A 22783-nucleotide genomic window follows, 5' to 3' on the forward strand; every position below is an offset into this window, starting at 1 on the left:
ACTCAACTATCACCACCAATAGTTCACACAATGGAATCTATAATATCTTATGTCAAAAGACAATAATTTTTGGTCTCAACAAAAATTTAGCCATGGTACCAAACTAAATGAAGAAACAAATTAAAATTTGTAAAAGAAACTACAAATTGGGATTTTAGGTTTTTTGATGGTTCAATCATACAAAAGAATTTACTTGAGGCAACAAAGGAAGGATAACAAGTTGTTGCCCAACTATTAGGATCTTTAGCTTCTATAGAATATTGGTAACTTGGCATACAAGTTAGAGTTGTCATCAACAGTGAAGATATGTTTAGTTTTCAAGTTTCTCATTTTATGGAAGTTGAGATGATGTAGGCATGGTTGACTATATGTGATAGTGTGACCACCTATTAGTGAAATTTTGATTGAATGACAAATCACCAAAAGAAGAAAGAGAACAAATGTAAGAAAATATAGCTATAGGGAAATGTGTTTGTAGTGTCCTTATCACTCTCCTTGATATATATTGTGCATCTCTAAATCCTTTAAAAAATGATATAAAACCCAAAAAATGTTGCACACCTAAATTTTATGAAACCAATTGATATTCAAAAACTATTAATGTGTAATGAATCTAGAGTCTACTTTCTAAAAACTAATTTAATTTAAAATTCAACAACTAGTTAAAAATAAAATAAAAAATGTGATGCATTAGTCTTTGAAACAATGTGTGCACCTAAAATAGAAATTAGAGAAGAAAACCTTAACATACTCAAAATGTGAAAAATATTATATAGTTAAAAAATGTAATGGGTGCACCCTATACATTTACACTCACATTTATAGGAACAAAACAATTCCTTGTGCACAAAAACATTTTTCACAAGTTCCCAAGCATTAGAGGAGGTTTAGCATGGATCGTTTATGTGGATTATTTCAGTATAATAAGATGTAGATTTGGTTTTAGATTCTAGGAACAAAACAAGTCCTTGTGCATAAAAATATTTTTCACAAGTTTCCAAGCATTAGAGGAGGTTTAGCATGGATCGTTTATGTGGATTATTTCAGTATAATAAGATATAGATTTGGTTTTAGATTCTAGGAACAAAACAAGTCCTTGTGCATAAAAATATCTTTCACAAGTTCCCAAGCATTAGAGGAGGTTTAGCATGGATCGTTTATGTGGATTCTTTCATTTTATTGTATAATAAGATATAAATTTGGCTTTAGATTTTTATTCAAGATATTTTTTACATTTATAATTATACTTTGTTTTAAATGTATTCTCCTTTCTATTATTTGTTTTCCTTTTCTATCTTTTTAATAAGCTTCTTTAAAAAATATAAACATTGTAAAATCAATAGTTTGTAAAATTAAAGCATTTGTCTTATTATTGTGTTTGTTGTCATAATGTTGTTGGAGTGTTGATACAAAGTTAAAATTAATCGTAAAGATTCTTTCATTTTATTTTTTAATAACAATATATACATTTTGGTGACATTTTTTTTATCAATAATTATTTTTCAGGTACATACATTATGTACTCTTCTATCTATTTTTTATCTCTTTTTCTATCTTATTTTTATTTTTATTTTATAAAATTATCAACAAAATTGAATTCATTTGATGTCTATTATGGTATTACGTTTGGCTGCAATAATATAAAAATGGGAATAGGAATACTTATTCTCGAATAGAAAATGGGATTACGTATTCCTATTCTTGTTTGGTTCACCTAGAATTTGATGCGGAATTCATGGACTCAAAAATTTATGTTTTCTAAAATTTGAAAAAAATGGAATAGGAATACATATTCCAATTCCACCTATTTAGGTGGAATAGCAAGTGCTCATTTTTGGGTCAAAATTGGAATATGTATTCCAATTTTATTCCTATTCCAATTCTAATTTGGAACATGCAAATTTAAAATTTTAAGAATATACATATGCCTATTCCACTTGTATTCTCATTACCAAACAGACCTTTTAAATAAAACATTTAACCCTCACAATATTGAATGGAGTCTCAAGTTAGTGAAAGAGATGAAAATGGTCAATTATCGATACACCCATTCCATCATCCTCCACATTTTAAAAACAATTTCAAATGAACTTAAAAGCTTTCCATATATTTCAGATAGATAATAAAAATGTTGTGAAAGTTATGTTCGGAACCTAACAACCAAAGACTCGAGACTATTTCTGAAAACAATTAATATTCCTTTTATTACATCCATACTATCTTTATCTGAGGTTCATCTTCTTTCCTCAACACTTATTTATTTCATACATTTACTAAAATATTGAATCCCTCAAATCCTAACATGTAATCTCTTCTATAAAATAGAGAGGCCTTCCATGAGCTATGAGCTCAGCTATTTTGGAAATTATTCTAAAATTCCTACTCGGTTGCATTTAGATGGTTTAAATGATTGCGGGACACTAATGCGGTTTCTTCGTATTCATCTTTGAGTAGAGTGCTTGGTAGACATTAAATTAGACATGTGAAATCTTGGAGCTGTTCTTCCATTCCATAGGTATCCTGCAGCAGCGAAACCACAACATTTACAAATGTCATGCAATATAATCAAATATTAGTAGACACTAAACCTACAGATTTCTCCTATATGATCTCTCTCAACACTCTAAACCATCGGTAGTTCACATTCATGAAGTTTCCATTATTTATAACTATCAATATATGTAGTTTTTTATCCCCTATATTTTAGATCAGATATATTAATTCATTATCAAAACCAACAGCAATATGATAGAATCAATAGATTCTTATGTGGGATCCAAAACATTGTCGATAGAAACATGTCTTATAATTATCAATATGTTTTTACGTCAATGATTTAGATCACACATGTTGATTCATCCTAAAAACAAATAGCAAGATTATAAAGTCAATAGATTGTTATGTTTGATCCAAAACATTGACAATAATGTTCTAGATCAGACATGTTATTCAAATAGCAAGATAATAATAGAATCAAAAGATTGTTATGTTTGATCCAAAACATTGACAATAATTGAATCTATATGATCTAATCTAAAAGAAAACATATTGATTGCTAATCCAACTTTAAAAAAATAAGCGATCAGAAAAAGGATGTCTTACTTTGTACAATCCATGTACTTGGTGAGATTGAGTATAATGTTTTAGATCAGACATGTTGATTCATCATCAAAAACAAATAGCAAGACTATAGAATCAAACATTGACGATATTAATGTTTTAGATCAGACATGTTGATTCATCATCAAAACAAATAATAAGACTATAGAATCAATAGATTGTTATGTTTGATCCAAAACATTGAGTATAATGTTTTAGATCAGACATGTTGATTCATCATCAAAACAAATAGCAAGATTACAGAATCAATAGATTGTTATGTTTGATTCAAAACATTGACAATAATGATCATGTGTTAGATCAGATATGTTTTTTTTTTATTGGTTTTTAGATCAGATAGGTTGATTCAAGCAACAAGACAATAATAGAATCGACACACTTATATGTTTTTTATCCAAAACATTGATCAGAATTAAATCTATATGATCTAATCTAGAAAAAAAAATATTGATTGCTAACCCAACCTTTAAAAAAACAAGTGATCAGAAAAAGAATGGCTTACTTTGTACAGTCCATGTACTTGGTGAGATTGAAGGGCAAGAAGACGGAGCAAGAAGGCATGAGAGAGGAGAGAGCGGCATCATTGAGGTGGTACACGTTGGCATCAATCTTCATGCATTGGCAAATGTTTTGCATGTCCACGTGAGTCTTAACCTGCCCATGCAGAGCTTGCACTCCTTTACAGCAAGGGCTTCCCATCTGTGGAGGGGGGTTTCCTGTCATAAGGAATCCCAAGCAAGGCACCAGTTCTTTAGTAGCTTTGAAACATTCTGCTACAGAACCCCACACCATCATCACGTTCATGTTCATACTCATCACCATTAAAATACCCATGAAGATACCAACACTCACTCTTCCTTCCATTCTTGTCCTTTTTTTTTCTTACTATTCCAGAGTTTGTAAAGCCTGAGATATTGGTGTTGATATGATGATGTAGATGGGGAATTTATATTGGGTGAAGAAGAGCCAATTGTTGGTTTCGTTAGAGTTTCATGCTTTTTTTGCCTCAATGAATACGGTTTACCAGCCCAATGTGATGGGCTGCAGTTATGGGTACCACCTACGGGGCTTTGCATGTGTTGTCATAGATTATTTATCTCATTTAAATCCTTCAAATTTATTTGTTTTTGACCCTTGTAAAGTATGATTAAACTTTTTGCCTATTTTAATTAAGTAGTATATATCTACTTTTTATTATAATAATATATTGCATTTGACCCTTGTAAAGTATGATTAAACTTTTTGCCTATTTTAATTAAGTAGTATATATCTACTTTTTATTATATTAATATATTGCATTTGATGAGGCCAAGTATTGCTTCTATTTTATGTTAATTCTAATATTTTGTTTTTAATACTGCCCGGACATTTATGAATTCATAATCAGTTGAACTTATGATAAAGTCCAAATAGAACTATTAAACCATGGGTATAGAGATATGTCATATTTTGTCAATATTATATATATGATGCAATATTTCATATAAACATTAGAATGTGTGTTCTAATATTTGAATTTAATTTGATTATGCTTATTTGCATAAATATTATTGCATCGCAACTAACTTGTTAGGAAAGGAAGAAGCTGGAGAGTGGTCAACAACATTCAAGAAGGAGCATCAAGGCCCAGTTGCAGTGGAGGAATCATTATGGCACCAAAAGATATGGCTACTACAAAGGAGGAGCTATTATTCCAAGAATGTAGGGATGATGTATTGCTATATTCCCTCTGTGTTTACTATTGTGTTGAATTAGTCACCCAAACTTTATTGCTTATTCTGCAAGTTGTTATATTTCCCTCTTCTTCTCTAGCGGATCTTCAGTCAATTTGTTTTCTTTTCTATTTTAGAACAAGTTTTGATCCTCTATTTATAGGGATTGGATCAATAGTTTTAGGAGGTTGGAAAAAATTTATGAAAAAACATTGTTGTCTTTTGTAGCGAGTTACCTACAATTTTATGTATTGTTCTTATGTAAGGAGTTTTTGAAATATAATGAAGTAATTTTTTGTTTACATTTTGCATTAGTAGATTAGCAAAAGCCAACCAAAGGGGCCCACTTGGGAGGTAGATTAGATTAGAGTAGTGTAGATTTACTTTCAGTATTTCATATAGAAGTTACAATTTCTTCCTACAACATTATACTTTGTGAATGTTCTTGTAGCATCTACAAGAGTAGTTATAGTGGATGGTCTAGGTTGAAATATAAGTTAGAATAGAGTTGCATTTCCAACATTCATTCAGTAAGAAGTAAGTGTGTTACTTTCCTGCAGCACTAGTGTAGGTTATTTATATGCATTTTACTTTCCTGCAACATAAGCATAATGACTCTTCAAGAAACCTAGTGCATATATCGTGCCGACTATTTCAAGTATACATCTTTGGGTTGATAAATTAAATGCACCTCTTAGATTGAATAAACTATTCCTAAGTAAGACTTTGGGCATGATTATCACACACCTATTATGAGGTGGACCAACATTATTAATTCTACCACATCAATCAAGGGCACTAACAAAAAATGCATCCAACTTAAAAATGATTTTGATTCTGGCATCCAATATTAATACTACAGTATAGAAAACATAGATGAGCTATGAAAAAAATTTGTTGGCTACATAAAGTTTTGATCCAAAATATATATATAAGTTGTCAAATCCTTGTTATTTCAACTCTAATGGGAAATAAATTTGATGACAGTCATAGTTATCATATGCATATCAATCTACACTATAATGGAAGTGTTGTATGGATATCTAGTGATTGTTGGGGGAAATGTTGTGGCATACTAAAAGGTGTTTAATGTTTTAGAAAACTAGCGTATGGTTGCATTGAACCTGCATGGCTTTGATGTGACCATTGTTTCTTTCATTTATTTTATTAGAGAGGAGATTAAATGGGCACCACTTGGATGAAATCTTTAATTTGTTTAATATAATACAAGATGAAGTGGAGTAAAAAAAGAAATGCTCAAGACCTTGGTAGTGTTTATGTGAGTTTTGTTGACCACCCCAATGTGCAAGATAATACTATGTAATGTCCCCTTTCTAGACAACTATTTATTTTTATTTTTTACTCATATCATTCTTATAATCTTTTCTAACTCCCTCGTTTAATTATTTGATATCCTCTCTCTCTCTCTGGTCCAGGAGTCATGCCCTTTCATTATTAATATTAATTATATTATTTATTATATTAAATATGATTATATATTATATTAATTATATAAATCATATTCTATGAAATGAATAATACTATTTTAATAAGTAATTAAGATTTAATTGTCAATAGTTGATTTATGTGTGTGTGTGTGTGTGTGTGTATTATTTATATTCAATAATATAGTATTTTAATATCTAATGTATATAAATATATATTGTATACATGTATAGTTATATGATATATATAATAATTTATATTTTCAATATATATATATATATACTTTATTAATCATTTTAATAATATATAATATTTATTTATTATTAAAGTATATATCAAAATGAGGATATCATAGTCCTTCCCTCTCGAATTTGCTTGTCCTCAAGCAATTGATCTCATCCTCATTAATTCATAGTATGGATTCATTCTCTTTTTTGCATATGTGTTAGACACTTGCAAAGTAAACATGTTAGTATATAATAGCATGTATAATAACATATGAATGAAGACACAAAGTAGACACATTAATGCATGAAAACACGAGGTAGACAAACAAATGCATGAAGACATGAAGTAGACATATTAATGCATGAAGACATAGATGTAGACACATAGTATACATGTTATAATCTTGCTTACAATTTGAGATAGGAAAAAGGTAAGGAAATGTTTTACCACTTTGATCATGAATTTCGTGCTCCTTTCCCCTGTCTCAAAATCAAAACTTCTTGAAGATGCATATTTTAAACAAATTTCTATAGCTAGTACTACAATGGGGTGTACAATTCCATAGTGGATGTTGGATTTACTGCTGCTTGAGTTTGGACACACTTAGCTTGGAGCTCCCTCAGATTTTTAATCCATATTGGGATTTTCTCGATTTATTCCTCCCCCTTTGCACACTCCCTATCCACTAGGAACATGTTTAATTTTTATGTAGATGGTAGATTTATTGCTTATCAAGGTTGGACACGCTCAGCTTGGGGCTCCCTCAGATTTTTAATCCATATTGGGATTTTCTCGATTTATTCCTCCCCCTTTGCACACTCCCTATCCACTAGGAACATGTTTAATTTTTATGTAGATGGTAGATTTATTGCTTGTCAAGGTTGGACATGCTCAGCTTGGGGCTCCCTCAGATCTTTATCCATATTGGGATTTTCTTGTCCCAACGCGATCGATTTACTCCTCTCCCTGTGCAGACTCCCTACCCACTATGTACATGTTTAGTTTCATTATGGATGGAAGGTTTACTTCTCCTCGAGTTTGGACATGCTTAGCTTGGGGCTCCCTTAGATCTTAAAATCCATATTGGGATTCCTATGCCCCAACGCAACCAATTTACTCCTCACCTTGTGCACACTCCCTATCCATCATGAATTTAACAACAAATATTTTGAATAATGTCTCCTTTTGCTACCCAAAAGGGATTTTTTATCCAATTTACTTATCCTTTTATCTTTCAATTCAGACACAATATATTACACAAAACATTATTACGAGCATATAATGTTTTTACTTCTAATGTCCCCTTTGGAGACATTACTCATTTTTACCTTTGATTTATATTTTAGCCTTCAATTTCATTTTATTGTAACTATTTGATTAGAATCATTGATAATAGGTATAAGACCATTCAATATTCATCACAATAATGAAATGTGTCAACAATAAGAAAGACACTAACATTTATAATAACAATATATGTAGAAAAAATATATAACTTACCTCCATACCTTGTGTGACCACTAACACTCATCTTTTGATTTTGTTTCCTTTATTTGGCCACATATAGGCTAGTTCATGATCATCTCTTTGATGGTACATGTGACCAATGGTAAGGGTTGGTTTATATAAGATTTTCCCTTTATTCTTCTTTCAAATTCCACAAAGCAACATAATCATTAACATTCACCTTTTTTCCAATTATAATTCTTCCTTTACTCTTTTGGCAATCATATCTTCCAACATCAATGGCATGTGGTGTATAAAGAAAATGATTTTTATTACTAACGAAATGAACCACAAGGGTATTCACCCCTTTTACTTTTTGCAAGCCATGTCTTTATTATCGCATTCCTAGTAATTGGTTGGTATGGTTGCGATAATATTTAATCTTCCTCCTTCTCTTACTATGATATTTCATACATTTTGTTGATGTCCCTTTCATTTCATACATTTTGTTGTGTGTAACCAAATTTGAGAGAACAACAAATACAAATCATTCCTCCTATACATGTTGTTATCTTGCTCAATTGATTTCTTTCTCAACAAATCATTATTCCTTAAGATCTCCATCTTGAAACTTCCCTTGATCAGTTTGTAATCTTTTGTTCACATTCTATGTTGTTGTCAATGGTGACATAGATGATGTCCTTGTTACTAATATAGTTACTTACTACCAAAATTCATATATTGATACACATATAGTTATATGAAAATATTTATGATATATATAATAATTTATATATAATATTTATTTATTATTAAATTATATATCAAAATGAGGATATCACATACTGAGTATTCTACCTTGTCTTGAACAAGGGAGCTTCAAATGCTAAACAATGTGAAAGTGTGTGATCTATTTTACCCCAAGGATTACAATACATATTAGCATCTTTATTGTTGGAGAAAACTTGGTTTATTGATGTGATTTTTTGGTAATCACAAGGGGACTTACACTATCCATTCAATGGGGTATAAACTTTCCAAATATGAATGATTTGGCAGTGCAAGTTCTTTACCTACTTATTGATGTAAGTTTAATGACCACTTCAACATACAAAATTGAATGCTTAGTACTACAAATGAAACACCAAATATCCAACTCTTTCTTGAACAAATATGCTTTCATATTAAACAATGTCTATGGATTGTATGATCAAATGGGACAACCCCAAGGTTCCTTCTAATTGTAGACTTCACTTAGTTGTAATGACATGATATGTTGGGATTTCTCGATGACTTACCCTAGTTTGCTAAGAATTAACAACTTGACCTTGTAGGTGATATGGAAATATGAGTGCAATCAACTACTTCTAAGTAATTATGAAATAGAGTGAAAATAAAAAGGATGGATTAGATATTCTATACAAATCCTAAAATGTAAGAAATTGTGGATTTCTTTGTGACTAATAAACTTAGTCATGTTGTCAACTCCATCAAGCTAGTGCAATATCCTAAGGTGAATAATTCAAACTATTACCATTGCATATACACCATCAATAGATACATATTAGTGTGAAAGCTCTAATTAAAGTAAATCTCATTAGTCTTCCACTTGACCATGCAAGGAAAACTTACAATCAACAAATTGCTAGTGGCGTGTAGGCGAGTTGCACAATGATTGATTCACAATTCTTGTCATTTAACTAAATTTCTCAAAGAAAATTCTAGCTAAATATTTGAAGCAAATTTTAAAACAAGTGAGGAATGTAAGAATTCATGAATACTCCAATAAAGATTGCAAGTGTTCACCGTGTGAAAACAAAAATTAATATGGAGAAATTCTAATAGTATATTAGAAATAATCCTCCAACAAATTGTCTTACAAATGAGGAGAGAAAACCCTATTTATAGAGCTCTAATACAATCAATGGACAAGAGTAATTTGAAATCAAGGGCCCCAATTAATCCAACAAATCCCTAATAAGGGTTTCCACAACTACCAATAGTAATTACTAAATGTTAGTCTCAATTACATTGCATTGTCATCTTCTAGGCCGAAAAGAAATTCTGTTACCTTTAAATAGACCAATAAGAAAATAGGTTACATACAAGAATTGAGTGAATTTGACATGTACACTCGGCATGATTTGATTATCCAATGCACTTGGACATGTGGAACTGAAGTCCTCTAATCGGTTGAAGATGAATGGGTGTCACCTAGATATGCTTGTTGTATATACTTTTTCAATATATCTTAATACTCAACATTTTTCAACGTTAGATTGATGGTGATGACTCATCTTCCATGATTGCTTCATCTTCATGAAGTCTTTCATCCTTTCAAGTTCTTCACCCTGAAACCTTCTCACAATCTTTACTTTGGATTTTCATTTTTTTAGTTCTTGGTGTCATAACCTTGGTCTTGCACTTTTATAAGTGAAGCAAGTACTCCATATAATTTAACCTTTCTATTGAACCTCGATATTCAAAAAACTAATTTAATGATTTTCTTCATTTTCTTGTAGACATTATCATAATTTTGCAGTCACCCTCTTAGGTTTAATTTTATCATCTTGAACTTGGTTTTTCTTTGTACTTCACTTTGATCTTACTTTGGATTTCTTTTGTTTAAACTTATTTCTTAACTTTCATGATGAATCTATTAGAAAGTAAAGTCCACCTAGACAACTAAGAAGGGGGGTGAATTAGTTATCATATCAATACAAGTTTTATCAACCTTATTAAACTTCGAGTATGTGATAAAAAATAAACAACAATCATAAGAAGATAGACATGAGTACAATAACACCATATATGTTAACTAGGGAAACCCTTGATCAGAGGGAAAACCTCGATGGTGATGGTATCAACAAAATGATGTACTAATATATAAGTTCCTTGTAAGAGGGTGGACTATATTAGAAGCCAATGAAATACATTCAATACATATCAGTCCCTATTAGGAGACTTTGAATCCCTATAAGGAGATTCCAACCTTGTTAGGAGTTGTGCCAACCCTGTTAGGAGTTGTAGAAAGCAAATGGACCCACTATCTAAATAGCTTCAAGGGCAAGACCATAGAACTCACTATCCACTAGCCTCTATATTGTTTCTTCAAGAATAATAATAGTATAATTGATTTCAACAACTCAAACTTTTTCTTTGTTTTCTTATTGTGTCTCTTCTTGCATCACAATATTCTCTTCGATCACTTACATGCATTTACCAATACATTTCACTTATCGCATTTAATCAATTAGTTCCATACTTTGTCACAAGGAAAATAATTTTCCTTTATACCAAGTCCTCAAAATAATTAATTGAGTTGGCCTTGAGGCTTTCCCAATTACAATTATAGTAGGAGGTATCATTAGAATAATACACTACATTACATCTTTTCATAATTACATAATCATGTTGCCTCGTAATCTTGACAACTTCTCACATGTATGACCTTGAACTTCATATAGTTGCTAACATCATCATATACATTTCTACTTCCTTTATCTAATTGTTCTTAACCAAATTCTATCCATGTTAGAAGATATAATCCAATCAAACCACTTCTCAGAAACTCTGTCTACAAACTATCTTCTATAAATCACAAATAACTACTACCAGTCTTTGACTTTATGCACGTGCACACAGTTGTACCAACTAGACACTATGTTGATTCTTAGGTTAAGTGTGCATAACCTCATCTTTAATCCTTGATCCATATGATCTCAATCCCTTTCTGCTACTCTATCAATCTTCACAGCATGTTGACATCAATGAAAAACATAGCCATAATGCAAAACATAGTCATGTTGTCAATCTCTCTAATGCTCCAGTAATGCTAGGATACTCCCCTATATGAATATCATTATAATTCATGCTAACAATCTTCTCTTTTTTTATTGATGGAAATATAGATGAAAAAACTTCTAAGTTCCAAGAATACCAAACATACTCCTCTGTTGTTGTTGTTGCTCTCATCTTTTCAAATGCTCTTCATCAATAAAATCTAAAACTCTCAAGAACAACTCTTCATCAATTTTTTTTGCTCCCCCATTGATATATCACTCTCTCCCTTATTAACATCAATATATTCTTCACAAATCTTCCCCATTCATAGGAGATGTTCTCATCCACTCACTTCTCCCCCATTGACATTAATGACAAAGGCATCATTATTTCAATATGTTTCTCAAAGTCTTTTTCCAAATAAAGTGTCCAAAGACACTATTGAAAATCAGCTACCAAGAGTCCTTTATGACTTAGCTCAAACACAGATACTCCCCCATAAAGGAAGCAGATCAATATTCAATCCAAATAAACAATAGTGGTATATACCACTAGACTGATTCAATAAATGAATCATCTACTCTGAAGTAGGTAGGGGAATAACCCTAAACATACCTAGCAAGTACTCAAGTGTATCCTTTGGAAAAGGATTTGTAAATATATCTGCAATCTACTCTTTTGTATTAACATACTCCAATTTGATCTCTTTCTTTGCAACTTTCTCTCTCAAAACATAATACTTAATTGATATGTGCTTTATCTTAGAATGTAACATAGGATTCTTAGACATACTTATTGTACTTTTATTTTCACAATGTATGATTATAGGTTCTGAAAACTTTATCCCAATATCTTTCAACTTTTGTTTCATCCACATGATCTGATTGCAATTATTTTCTACTACCACATAATATGTTTTTTTTGTACTCTATGATATACAATGTTGTTTCTTTTCTATCCAAGAAACCAATCTTCCTCCAAGGAAAAATTCTCCACCAATTGTACTCTTTTTTTCATCCATACGGCCTGTCCAATCTACATCAGTATATAAACAAAGTAAATTCATTTGATCTATCATACCACAATCCAAAATCAAGTGTACCCTTCAAATATCTAAAAACACTCTTTACGATTGAATAATATGATCCCTTAGGATTAGTTTGAAATGTTTCAACAATTCCAAGTGCCTTTTCTATATATGGTCTTCTATGAGTCAGATATTGCAAACCTCCAATCATGGATCTATACTTCTTTTTCTCAATAGTAGGTGTCTCATATTTGTTAGATAACTTGTGACTAGTTATCATAGGTGTACCAATAGGCTTACAACTTTCCAAACCAAACCTCTTCAATAGATATTTCAAATACTTAGTCTGAGAAATGAAGACACCTTCACTATTATGCACAATCTGCAAACCAAAGAAATAATTCATCTCACCAATCATACTAATCTCAAATTACTTCTTTATTTCATCATCAAATTTGTCACTTGCTTCATCATCACCTCCAAAGATTATATCATCCACAAATATCACAATAATCAACAAGCCATTCTCAATTTCTTTCAAATACAAATTACTATCTGTGGCACCTTTAGCAAATCCCAATTGTGCCAAATACTTATCCAACCTCACACATTAGGTTCTAGATTATTTCTTTAATATATAAAATGTTTTATTTAGATTGCATACCATATCTCCTTCTTTTGTCAAAGGAAATCCTTCAAACTACTCAATATCGACTTCTTCTTCAAGTTCTCTATTCATGAATGTTGATTTCACATCCATTTGATACACTTTGAATTTCTTTTTTTTTCATAAGCCAAGAACATTCTCACTACTTCAATTCTCACAACATGGACAAATATCTCTTCATAGTATATACCTTCTTGTTGTGAATATCCTTTGCATAACGGTCTAGTTTTTTTTTACAACCTATCCTTGTTCATTCATCTCATTTCTAAAAACCCACTTAGTTCCTATAACATGTTTCCCCTTAAGTATAGGGACCAATTCTCATGTATCATGCTTCACAATCTAGTCTAGTTCCTCATTCATTGCTTGAATTCAATGATCATCCTTGTACGCTTCATCTGCACTCTTTGGTTCAACTTGAGAAATTAGAAATAATTCTTCATGTACTATGTATCTTGTTTTAACTCCTATGTCTTTTCTTCTAATAATTTGATTACAAGGGTGATTCTTTGTCAAGTTCTTATGTGGTGTCACTATCTCAGCTCTTACTTCTAGTCTAGGTTCAGATCTTGGTTGCTCTCTCTATTCCACAACTTGAATGTCATTATGTAAATCATTGTTAGTCTCATAAAACAACTCAACATTCTCATGATTATTCTTATGATAAATTCTTCATCAGAATTGTAGTCAACTATTCTTTCTTTAATTCCAAACTTCTCATCCACTTTCTCATTTGTACTCTCAAAAATATTCTTATTTGTCTAATTAAAACATCTATAAGCTTTGCTTCTCAATGAATGAACAAGGAACATACCTTCATAACTTCTTCAATCAAACTTACCAATGTCATCATCTCTCTTGATATAATACTTGCTTCCAAAAAATTTGAAATTCTTTATTGATGGTGTGTGTCCAAACCATAATTCATAAGGAGTCTTATTTGTACATTTTCTGATATGCACTTTTTTCATTCTATATATTGTTGTATTAACTTCTTATCTACATAATGTCTTTGATACATCATTCTCAAATATCATAGCTTTTGTTGTTTCTTTTGCAGAAATGTTCTTGTTGGAAACTACAATTAAGACAATTGTTATATTGTCATTGATGTCAAACCTTATTGGTAAAATAGTTCTTATCTAAGTAGAGTGTCATATCAAGATGATTGATGAAGAGGATTTGAGAAGAAGGACATAACAAAAGAACCTAGAGAAAATTTTGAGTTATGATGAACTATAATGGGTATTTGATTAGTTAGGCTTTGACAAGATAATATGATTGTTTAATCATAACCTAAGTGAAAAAGACAGTTGTACTAAAGCCTAGAAGAAGTTATCAAAGAAAGACCAAATGCATAGGCTTGACTGAGAAAAAGAGAAAAAGATTAAGGAACTTGAAGCTTATGTCAAGTGATGCTAGAGTTGACCGAGTGATAGTATAGGTCAATAAAAATATAGTGTTGATCAAACATCAACATTGAATGAGTATCAAAAGTATGTTAAGCAGAATAATTAGTAGTGACTGAGTAATTCGGTGATGACCAAGTGTTAGAATTCAGTATTGGTCGAGGGACAACATTTGATAGATTATGTAGAAATCTTGATTTCCAGATGACACAATTGAATTCATGGAATATGTAAAGTGTGTTAAAGATTAGGATTGATGAGTTGTATTATTTAATGCAAGGAAAGGGTTAGGTGAGTGATCAATGGCTTGATTTAAAGAGAAGTTTCTAGAAAAGAAGAAGTTGAGTCAAAAGGTGGACAAATTCATTGTATATGTTGAATATGATCAAAACCCTAAGATCTATGGTGATGTTTAAGTGGAAAAATATTAGAATGGCTTATTGAAGGAGGTACAAGGGCTAAACTTAGAGAGGTTAGCAGAGTTGGTGAAGACCTTAACAAGGTTTAAGTAGTTGTTGTTTTTGTTGATTAGTGAACTTGAGCAGAAGGTTGAACAGTGAAGTGTTGAGGTGAAAAGTGATTTCTTGAAGGATTGCCACATGAATCAGTGATGGAGATGTTAATAGAAGCTAGTTAATGAATCAACTGTTGGACCAAATTGTGATCTATATTTGCAAAGTGAGTTGTATATGGTCAAATCAACTTCTTGTTACTTTCTAACCATTGTGTTCATATTGAAATACATTAATCAAGGTTGACCTAATAGTCATATGTAAATCCTTTAATCAAGGTAGAATTCTTATGGAATGTTCTTAAGCTTTTTAACAAGGTCGCTCCTAATAGGGCGAATAAATCCTTTAACAAGGTCACATTTAATAATTTGTTTTGTTTTGTAACCTTTAATAGGGTTGATTTATAACAGAGTTCACTTCATAAGAGTAAAACATTGGTAACATATTACTAGTGACTTTTCTCAAATTGGATTTCCACATTAATTCCTAGTGGCACACTTGTGTCTGTAGAAACCTAAAAATCTTTAGAAAATAAAGTATTTTTATTTTCTAAAAAAGTCCTGATGACATCATCATTTATTAATTAATTATTTATTTAATTAATTAATTAATTTTTATGCCATTAAATCCCTTTATCTTAATTAAAAATATTTAATTAAGGAATCCCTCCCAAAAATGTTTAAATCTTATTTAAACATTATTTCCTTATTTATTAATTATTTAATTAATAAATTGACCAAAAAACCCAAAATAAATTTTTTTAAAAAATTTTGCCCAAAACTTGGCCAATTTCCTTAAGACCGCTAACCTCTTCCAAAATCTTCTAATCCTTCTTTAATTTTAATTAAAGGCTAATCCCATCATTTCCTACCCCTAATCCCAACTCAAAATATTTAATTAAGATTAAATATTAATCCTCATGTTTATTAAAAAAGTTTTAATAAATATCTCCTCAACCCAAACCCTTGAAATAAATAAAACTTTATTTATTTCCTAAAAATCTAATTTATCCTCATCCTAAGAAGTTCTAGACTCTTCTAGAAAGTCTTCATCCTCATCCTAAGAAATTCTAGACTATTTTAGAAAGTCTTTATCCTCATCCAAAGTCTAGACTCTTCTAAAAGATGTCTTTAAACCTAATCCTAATCCCCTCCTAACCTTGTCACATTCCCTAAAAATGGGTTAAGACTTACTAACCCAAGCCAAAGTTAACAAATATCTCCTCCTTCACCCACCTTCATTAAATGCCATCCACTTGCCTATCCCTAAGCTAATCCTAAACCATCCTAATCCATCCTCTAATCATTTGCACAAGCCTAAACAAGCTTAAAACCTTCCTAATCAAGTCCAAGTCGAAATTTCTCTCATCACCCTCAAAATATCTCAACCATAAAACTTTATCAAGTCCACTAGGTCATAAATGACTCTTACAAGCCCTTTTATTGCTCTTACAAGTCATTATGAGGGTCTTTATGAAGATTTTATCCCTTGAGCCTCCTTTTTTGACTCATCCTTCCCCTTTCCTCCATCCTCTCACCATGTGACATGTGTCACTCCTTGATTGGCTATAAGGAAGCACAATCCATGTGCTCTCTTCTCATGCAATCTGAGCCCTCCATGAGCTTTTTCCCATCCTTGCATCTTAGCCCTCAATCCCTCAAGCCTCTTGCCTATAAATTGGATCCTTCCCTTTTGCAAAATAACACAATCCATGAAGTAAAGTTATAATGCTATTTTGAGAGCCAAATCCATACTAAAGCCATCTATCCACACCAAAAATCCACAATCATCCATTGAAGCCTTTGGAAGCATATTGAGCATACATCCTATCCATTTAGATAAAGCTACTCAAGAAGAGAGCTTCTTATTGAGAGAGTCCATTAATGGCTCATATTCTCAATTGAGAGCTCATCTTAGTGTATCTTGAAGTTTATGAATTTTTTTTAGTTTGTAGAAGCTTTATTTAAATTTGGTTTCTATTAGCATACTAACATTGCTCATATACAGTGTCGATGTTACCTGAGATGTTTTACTATTAATGTTCTACATTCTACAAGTTTGTTACTATTAGGATGGTGGACTGCAAGTTTATGTTACCGATTATTTTTTATATAGACCAAGATAGTAAATATTTAGATCTGAATTATTTGAAGAGTTTTAAAGTTCAATCAATACATCTAGACCTGAGGATAACTTATTTAACCCCCCCCCCCCCCCCCCCCCCCCCCAAGTTATTCTAAATTATTCTAACACTTTTCTTAGCTATACCATTCTACTCTGGTGTCCTAGGGGTTTAAAGTTATCTTTTAATACCATTCACTTCATAAAAAGTGTTAAACCCATTTGAGGTAAATTTTCCACCTCTATCAAATCTTAAACACCTAATATTTAATCTAGAATCATTCTCAACTCTATTCTTAAACTCTTTAAACTTCTCAAATGCTTCAAAATTTTGTCTAAGAAATGGTACCGACATCATCCTAGTAAAGTCATCAACAAGAATCATAAAGTACCTTCACTATAGTATCATCTTGTCTTTGTAGGACCACTCAAATTAGTGTGAATAATCTCCAACTTTATTGTTCTGGTGAACTTCTTGCTAGGAAAAGAACTTTTCTACTGCTTAGCCATAACACATTCCTTGCATACAACATCAGTAGGCTTTACAATTTTAATCAAATCCTTAACAGAAAATGTACTAATTTCTTTGACGATGTTATCAAAATTTATATGACAAAACCTTTAATACCACAACCAATTGTTACAACTTTAGCAACCAAACATGTTATCTCTATAGGATTCAATTGAAAAAATTTACTTGTGAATCTTGTGCCAGTGCCAATCATCTTTCCATTTTAATCTTGGACGTTACATTTCTTCTCTATGAACTATAATTGATATCCCGAGTTAACTAATTGTCCAACACAAGAACTAGGAGATTATATTTCAATCCATCAAAAAAAAATCATATGTGTTAGTTTTACCATCAAGAGTAATAGAACCTATTATCTTGATATGACAAGCCACATTGATACAAACTCTAACTATTCCTCTATCACAACTATTAAACTCAACAAATCCATTCATATCACTAGTTATATGATGTTAACAAACACTATCTATGATCCAATCAACTTTCTTCTCAACCTATGACACTAGGGCTTTTTCCTCTCTAACTTCTTTTTCAAGATTTTCTTCCTTTATAGCAACAAATCCTAGCTCATCATCACTTTCACTTTGAATTCTTTCATCTAATTTATCACCATCATTTGCATATAAAAATTCTCTAGGCCTTCTCGAATTGAAATTCTTTTTGTACTTGTGTACTCTCTTAGGACACTTAGATGCATAATGACCAAACTCATTACAAGTCTAACATTTAAATTTTTTTTACCATATGGTTCTCTTTTCACAAGCAAGGAAATTCTTTTTTCAATCCTTATATCTTCTTCAACTATTGATCTATTGTTGCTAGTATAATCTCCACTAGTGTTTGCACTCCTTGATAGGGTAGGTCGAATACTCAATGTATTGAATGGAGTATCCACTCTAGGAAAATCTCTAGATTGTTTCAAACTTACTTCTTTTGCTTCCAATCTTCCAAGAAGATCTAGAAAAAATATTTGTACAAGGTATCACTTGCTCTATCATCTATGTTGTCTACTCAAATGGTGGTGTCAAATCTTTCAAGATCTTCCATATGATCTCATATATTTCTCTATTTCCTTTACAATCCTTGATTCTTACAAAAAATTTAGATATTCTACCAATATAGCTTCTTATAGTTCCATCATCTTAGCTTCTTGAAATAAACATATCCAATTTTACAATATAAACCTTTTATCATGTCTATCACCTTCATAAGTAGATTCCAAAGCTTTTAAAATTTCACTAGATAATCCCAAATATTTTACCTAATTATACTATTTCAAGAAGAGATGAAAAAAGTGCTTCTTTGGAAAGCATGTTACACATGAACTAATCTCTTTCAGCTTCAATACATGCTTCAAATTTGTTTTCTTCCACAATGGTCTTCCTATTTTTTGTAATCAACCAATATTTTAGACCCATGTACAATAGATGTGTCTTCATTTTCTCTTTCCAGTTGTCATAGTTAACTCCATCAAACTTGAGACTTTCTTTTCTAAAGTGACTCATCATTGATCTCATTAAGAAGTTAAGATTTTCCTTCATGGACCTGATGCTTTGATACCAATTGTTAGAAAATAACTTCCACCAAGATAATTGAGAGGGGGGGGTGAATAAATTATTAGATCAATAAAACTTTTATCAACCTTATTAAACTTCAAACATGTGATCAAAATTAACAACAAGCATAAGAAGATACACATACACAATAACATCGGATATGTTAACTAGGAAAAACCTTGATCAAAGGGAAAACCCTGATGGGTATGGTATGATGTACTAATATATAAATTCCTTGTAAGAGGATGGACTTTTTTAGGAGCCAATAAAATACATTCAGTACATATCAGTCCCTAATAGGAGACTTTGAGTCCTTGTGAGTATATTCCAACCCTGTTGGGAGTTCTGACAATTTTGAATCATTGTGAGGAGATTCCAAACCTATTAAGAGTTGTGACAACCCTATTAGGAGTTGTAGAAGAAAGATGGACCCACTTTCAAAATAGCTTTAGGGGCAAGACCACCAAACTCACTATCCAACTAGCCTATGTATTATTCCTTTTAGAAAAAATAAAATATAACTAATCTCAACAACTAAAAATCTTTCTTTGTCCTCTTACTATCCCTCTTCCACACCAAACATATCTCAAATCTCAATACCATATCTACAAACATGCATCACAATAAGCCCTTTGATCACGTACATCCATTTATCAATACACTTCACTTATTACATTCGCTTGATTAATTACATACTTCATGACAAGGAAATAATTCTCCTTTATACCAAGTCCTCAAAATAATTCATCAAGTCATGTTGAGGCTTTCCTAATTACAATTACAATAGGATCTCATTAGAATAACATGCTACATTACATCTTTTTATTATTACATAATACTATCAGCTAACAGTCTTTGCAACTTCTCACGTGTGTGACCTCAAAATTTTTGCACTTGTTGACATCATCATCCAAATGTCTTCTTCCTTTGTCTAAATGTGCTTAACTAGATTCTATCCCTATTAGGAGATATAATCCAATCACTAGAAACCACTTCTCAAGAACTTTGTTTGAAAACTATCTTCTATAAATCATAAATAACTACTACCTATTTTCAAATTTCTCCATGCATATACATTTGTACCAAAGAGATATTGTGTAGAATCTTAGGTTAACTGCACATAACCTCATCTTCATTCTTTGATCCATATGATCTCAATCTCTATCTACTACTCTATCAATCTTCATAGTATGTTGACATCAATGAAAGACATAGTCATGAATGCAACACATAGTCATGATGTTAACCTCTCCAATGCTCTAGCGATGCTAGGATACTCCCCCATAATAATATCATCAGCATTCATGCTAAAAGAATAATTGGTGATTACATTGATAATACCCCTATGTTTTCATTGATGTTACACTAGGAATGGTTGCAATTTCTAGAAAGAAGGACTTGATTTTTTTTTGGCCATTTTATGAGAAATTTAAGATCTTAGTTAGTGAAATATTTTGGATTCTTCTCATATATATCCTAATGTGGATTTTCTATGACCAAACTTAACTAGTGGCTTGCAAACTATTATTATCATCCAAAATAGGACTAGCCTTTTCCTAGAAAATGCTTAGGCTAGAATTAGTCACCATAGCATCCCTAATGAGTAGACTCAAAATTGCATCCTTCATTTTAGTACCATTGTAAGATTTTGAGTAATTTTGAGCCCCTATAACAAACATTTAATGCATGTGTATCCAACTTTCCTTTCGAGGCCTAAGAGGTGTTTTATGTTTCTAACACTTTGCATTAGGTATATATGTGTATCCCATATTGCTAAATTGTCATTAAGATTCATCCCATGAAGTCTCATTATGATCAATGTTCAAATTTGCATTTTTTGCCTAAGTGTCAAATAGCTATGGGAGGCCAAGTTTGCAATTGAATATCTTTCACCCGGTTATGTTTCATGACTCATAGCTTTGGGAATGTTTAGTATGCATATCATTTGTTGAAGTGTGAAGTAATTTTAGTGTGTGATAAATCTAATTGGATGAATGTTAGGACTACTAAGGATGAGAAATAAAATCTGAAATATTCTACACACTCGATTACACAAGGTGAGTTGCAAACTTTTGATACATGCAACTTTTTGAATGAAGTAAAGTATGAAGCCTTCATGTTTCTAGTTGATAGCATGCATCAATCATTTGTTCAAGTTGGATTTCAGTTGGATGTTAGTTTATATGAGCATGTTGATTCACTTTCTTATAGTGAGTATGATATAGAACTAAATGTTGATTTGTATACGCACTATAAGAGTGAAGGAAAAAAAAAATTTCCAAGTGAACTAACATAGAATGTTTGGTGAAACTGATGGAAATGATAATTTCAGTTTACCTCATAGAGATGTAAACGAAAATCATGTGTTTGATAGAGGTAAGAAGTTTTGATGAGTTTTGGTGGCCTAGGGCCATCGTTTGTACAGTTTAGGAGTAGTTGTTTATGCTTTCAATAAGATGTTTGAGAGAAGTTTTGATATCAGGTGTGTGGTCTACTTCTTCCAGTGATTCTAAATCCTTACCATTCCTGCAATCCCCAGATAGAGCCACTGATGGGACTCAAAATTGCATCCCTAATTTTAGTGGCATTGTAACCTTCTAAGTCATTTTCAACCCCTATAGACACATTTAATGCATGTGTACATGGTTGTCCTTTTAAGTGCTAAGAGGTTTTTTATGTTTCTAACACTTTGCATTCAGTATATTTGCGCATCCCATATTGCTAAATTATCATTTAGATTCATCCCATGAAGTTCCATTTTGAGAAATGTTCAAATCTGCATTTTTTACCCGTGTCAAACAATGATATGAGGCCTAGTTTGCAATTAGTATGTTAGACCATAGGGCCTAGTTATCTATTTCAATCAATTTTTAAGGCCAGTCAGAGGACCTCTCGGCACAAAATTTGCACTTTGTAGGAAAGGTTTAAATGATTTTTTAAAGGTTGAATTAGTGATGCAAGTTGTTTTCAATCAATAAAGGATGTTTAGCAAGCTAGTTTGAAAGGTCAGGTGTTTCAGTTTGAAAAATTTTAGTCGAACCCACTTAGGGGGCCTAACTAATTCCCTTAGATCAACAATCTATTGAGGAAAATATTGATATAAGTGTTTCATGATTATTGATTAGATGGATGTGTGGTCTTTGTATGCTACTACAAAAAATCAAAGTGAAGGCATAACTTGTGATATGGTTACAAGGTGGTTATTATTGATACAAATGGTTTGA

The 22783-nt window shown here is 31.4% G+C and overlaps 1 protein-coding gene across 1 annotated transcript; it reads right to left on the reverse strand.

The window, feature by feature from the left end:
- Nucleotides 1-2086: 2086 nt before the first annotated feature.
- LOC149576132 (non-specific lipid-transfer protein 1-like) lies at nucleotides 2087-4039 on the reverse strand. Its single transcript, XM_089797107.1, has 2 exons — nucleotides 3623-4039; nucleotides 2087-2520 (listed from the first exon to the last, which is right to left on the reverse strand). The coding sequence occupies exons 1-2, from the start codon at nucleotides 3982-3984 to the stop codon at nucleotides 2475-2477; spliced, it is 408 nt and encodes a 135-aa protein (XP_089653233.1). The 5' UTR covers nucleotides 3985-4039; the 3' UTR covers nucleotides 2087-2474.
- Nucleotides 4040-22783: the final 18744 nt, after the last annotated feature.

This window comes from Cupressus sempervirens, chromosome 1 (assembly GCF_028749045.1).
Source record: "Cupressus sempervirens isolate cs-2001-9-10 chromosome 1, ASM2874904v1, whole genome shotgun sequence".
NCBI lineage: Eukaryota > Viridiplantae > Streptophyta > Pinopsida > Cupressales > Cupressaceae > Cupressus > Cupressus sempervirens.

Excerpts from the sequence above, each read along its gene's own strand:
- LOC149576132 (XM_089797107.1), bottom strand. The coding sequence starts at position 3,984 with ATGGAAGGAAGAGTGAGTGTTGGTATCTTCATGGGTATTTTAATGGTG. Across the intron at positions 2,521-3,622 it reads AAGTACATGGACTGTACAAA|GATACCTATGGAATGGAAGA; the intron begins GTAAGCCATTCT and ends TCGCTGCTGCAG.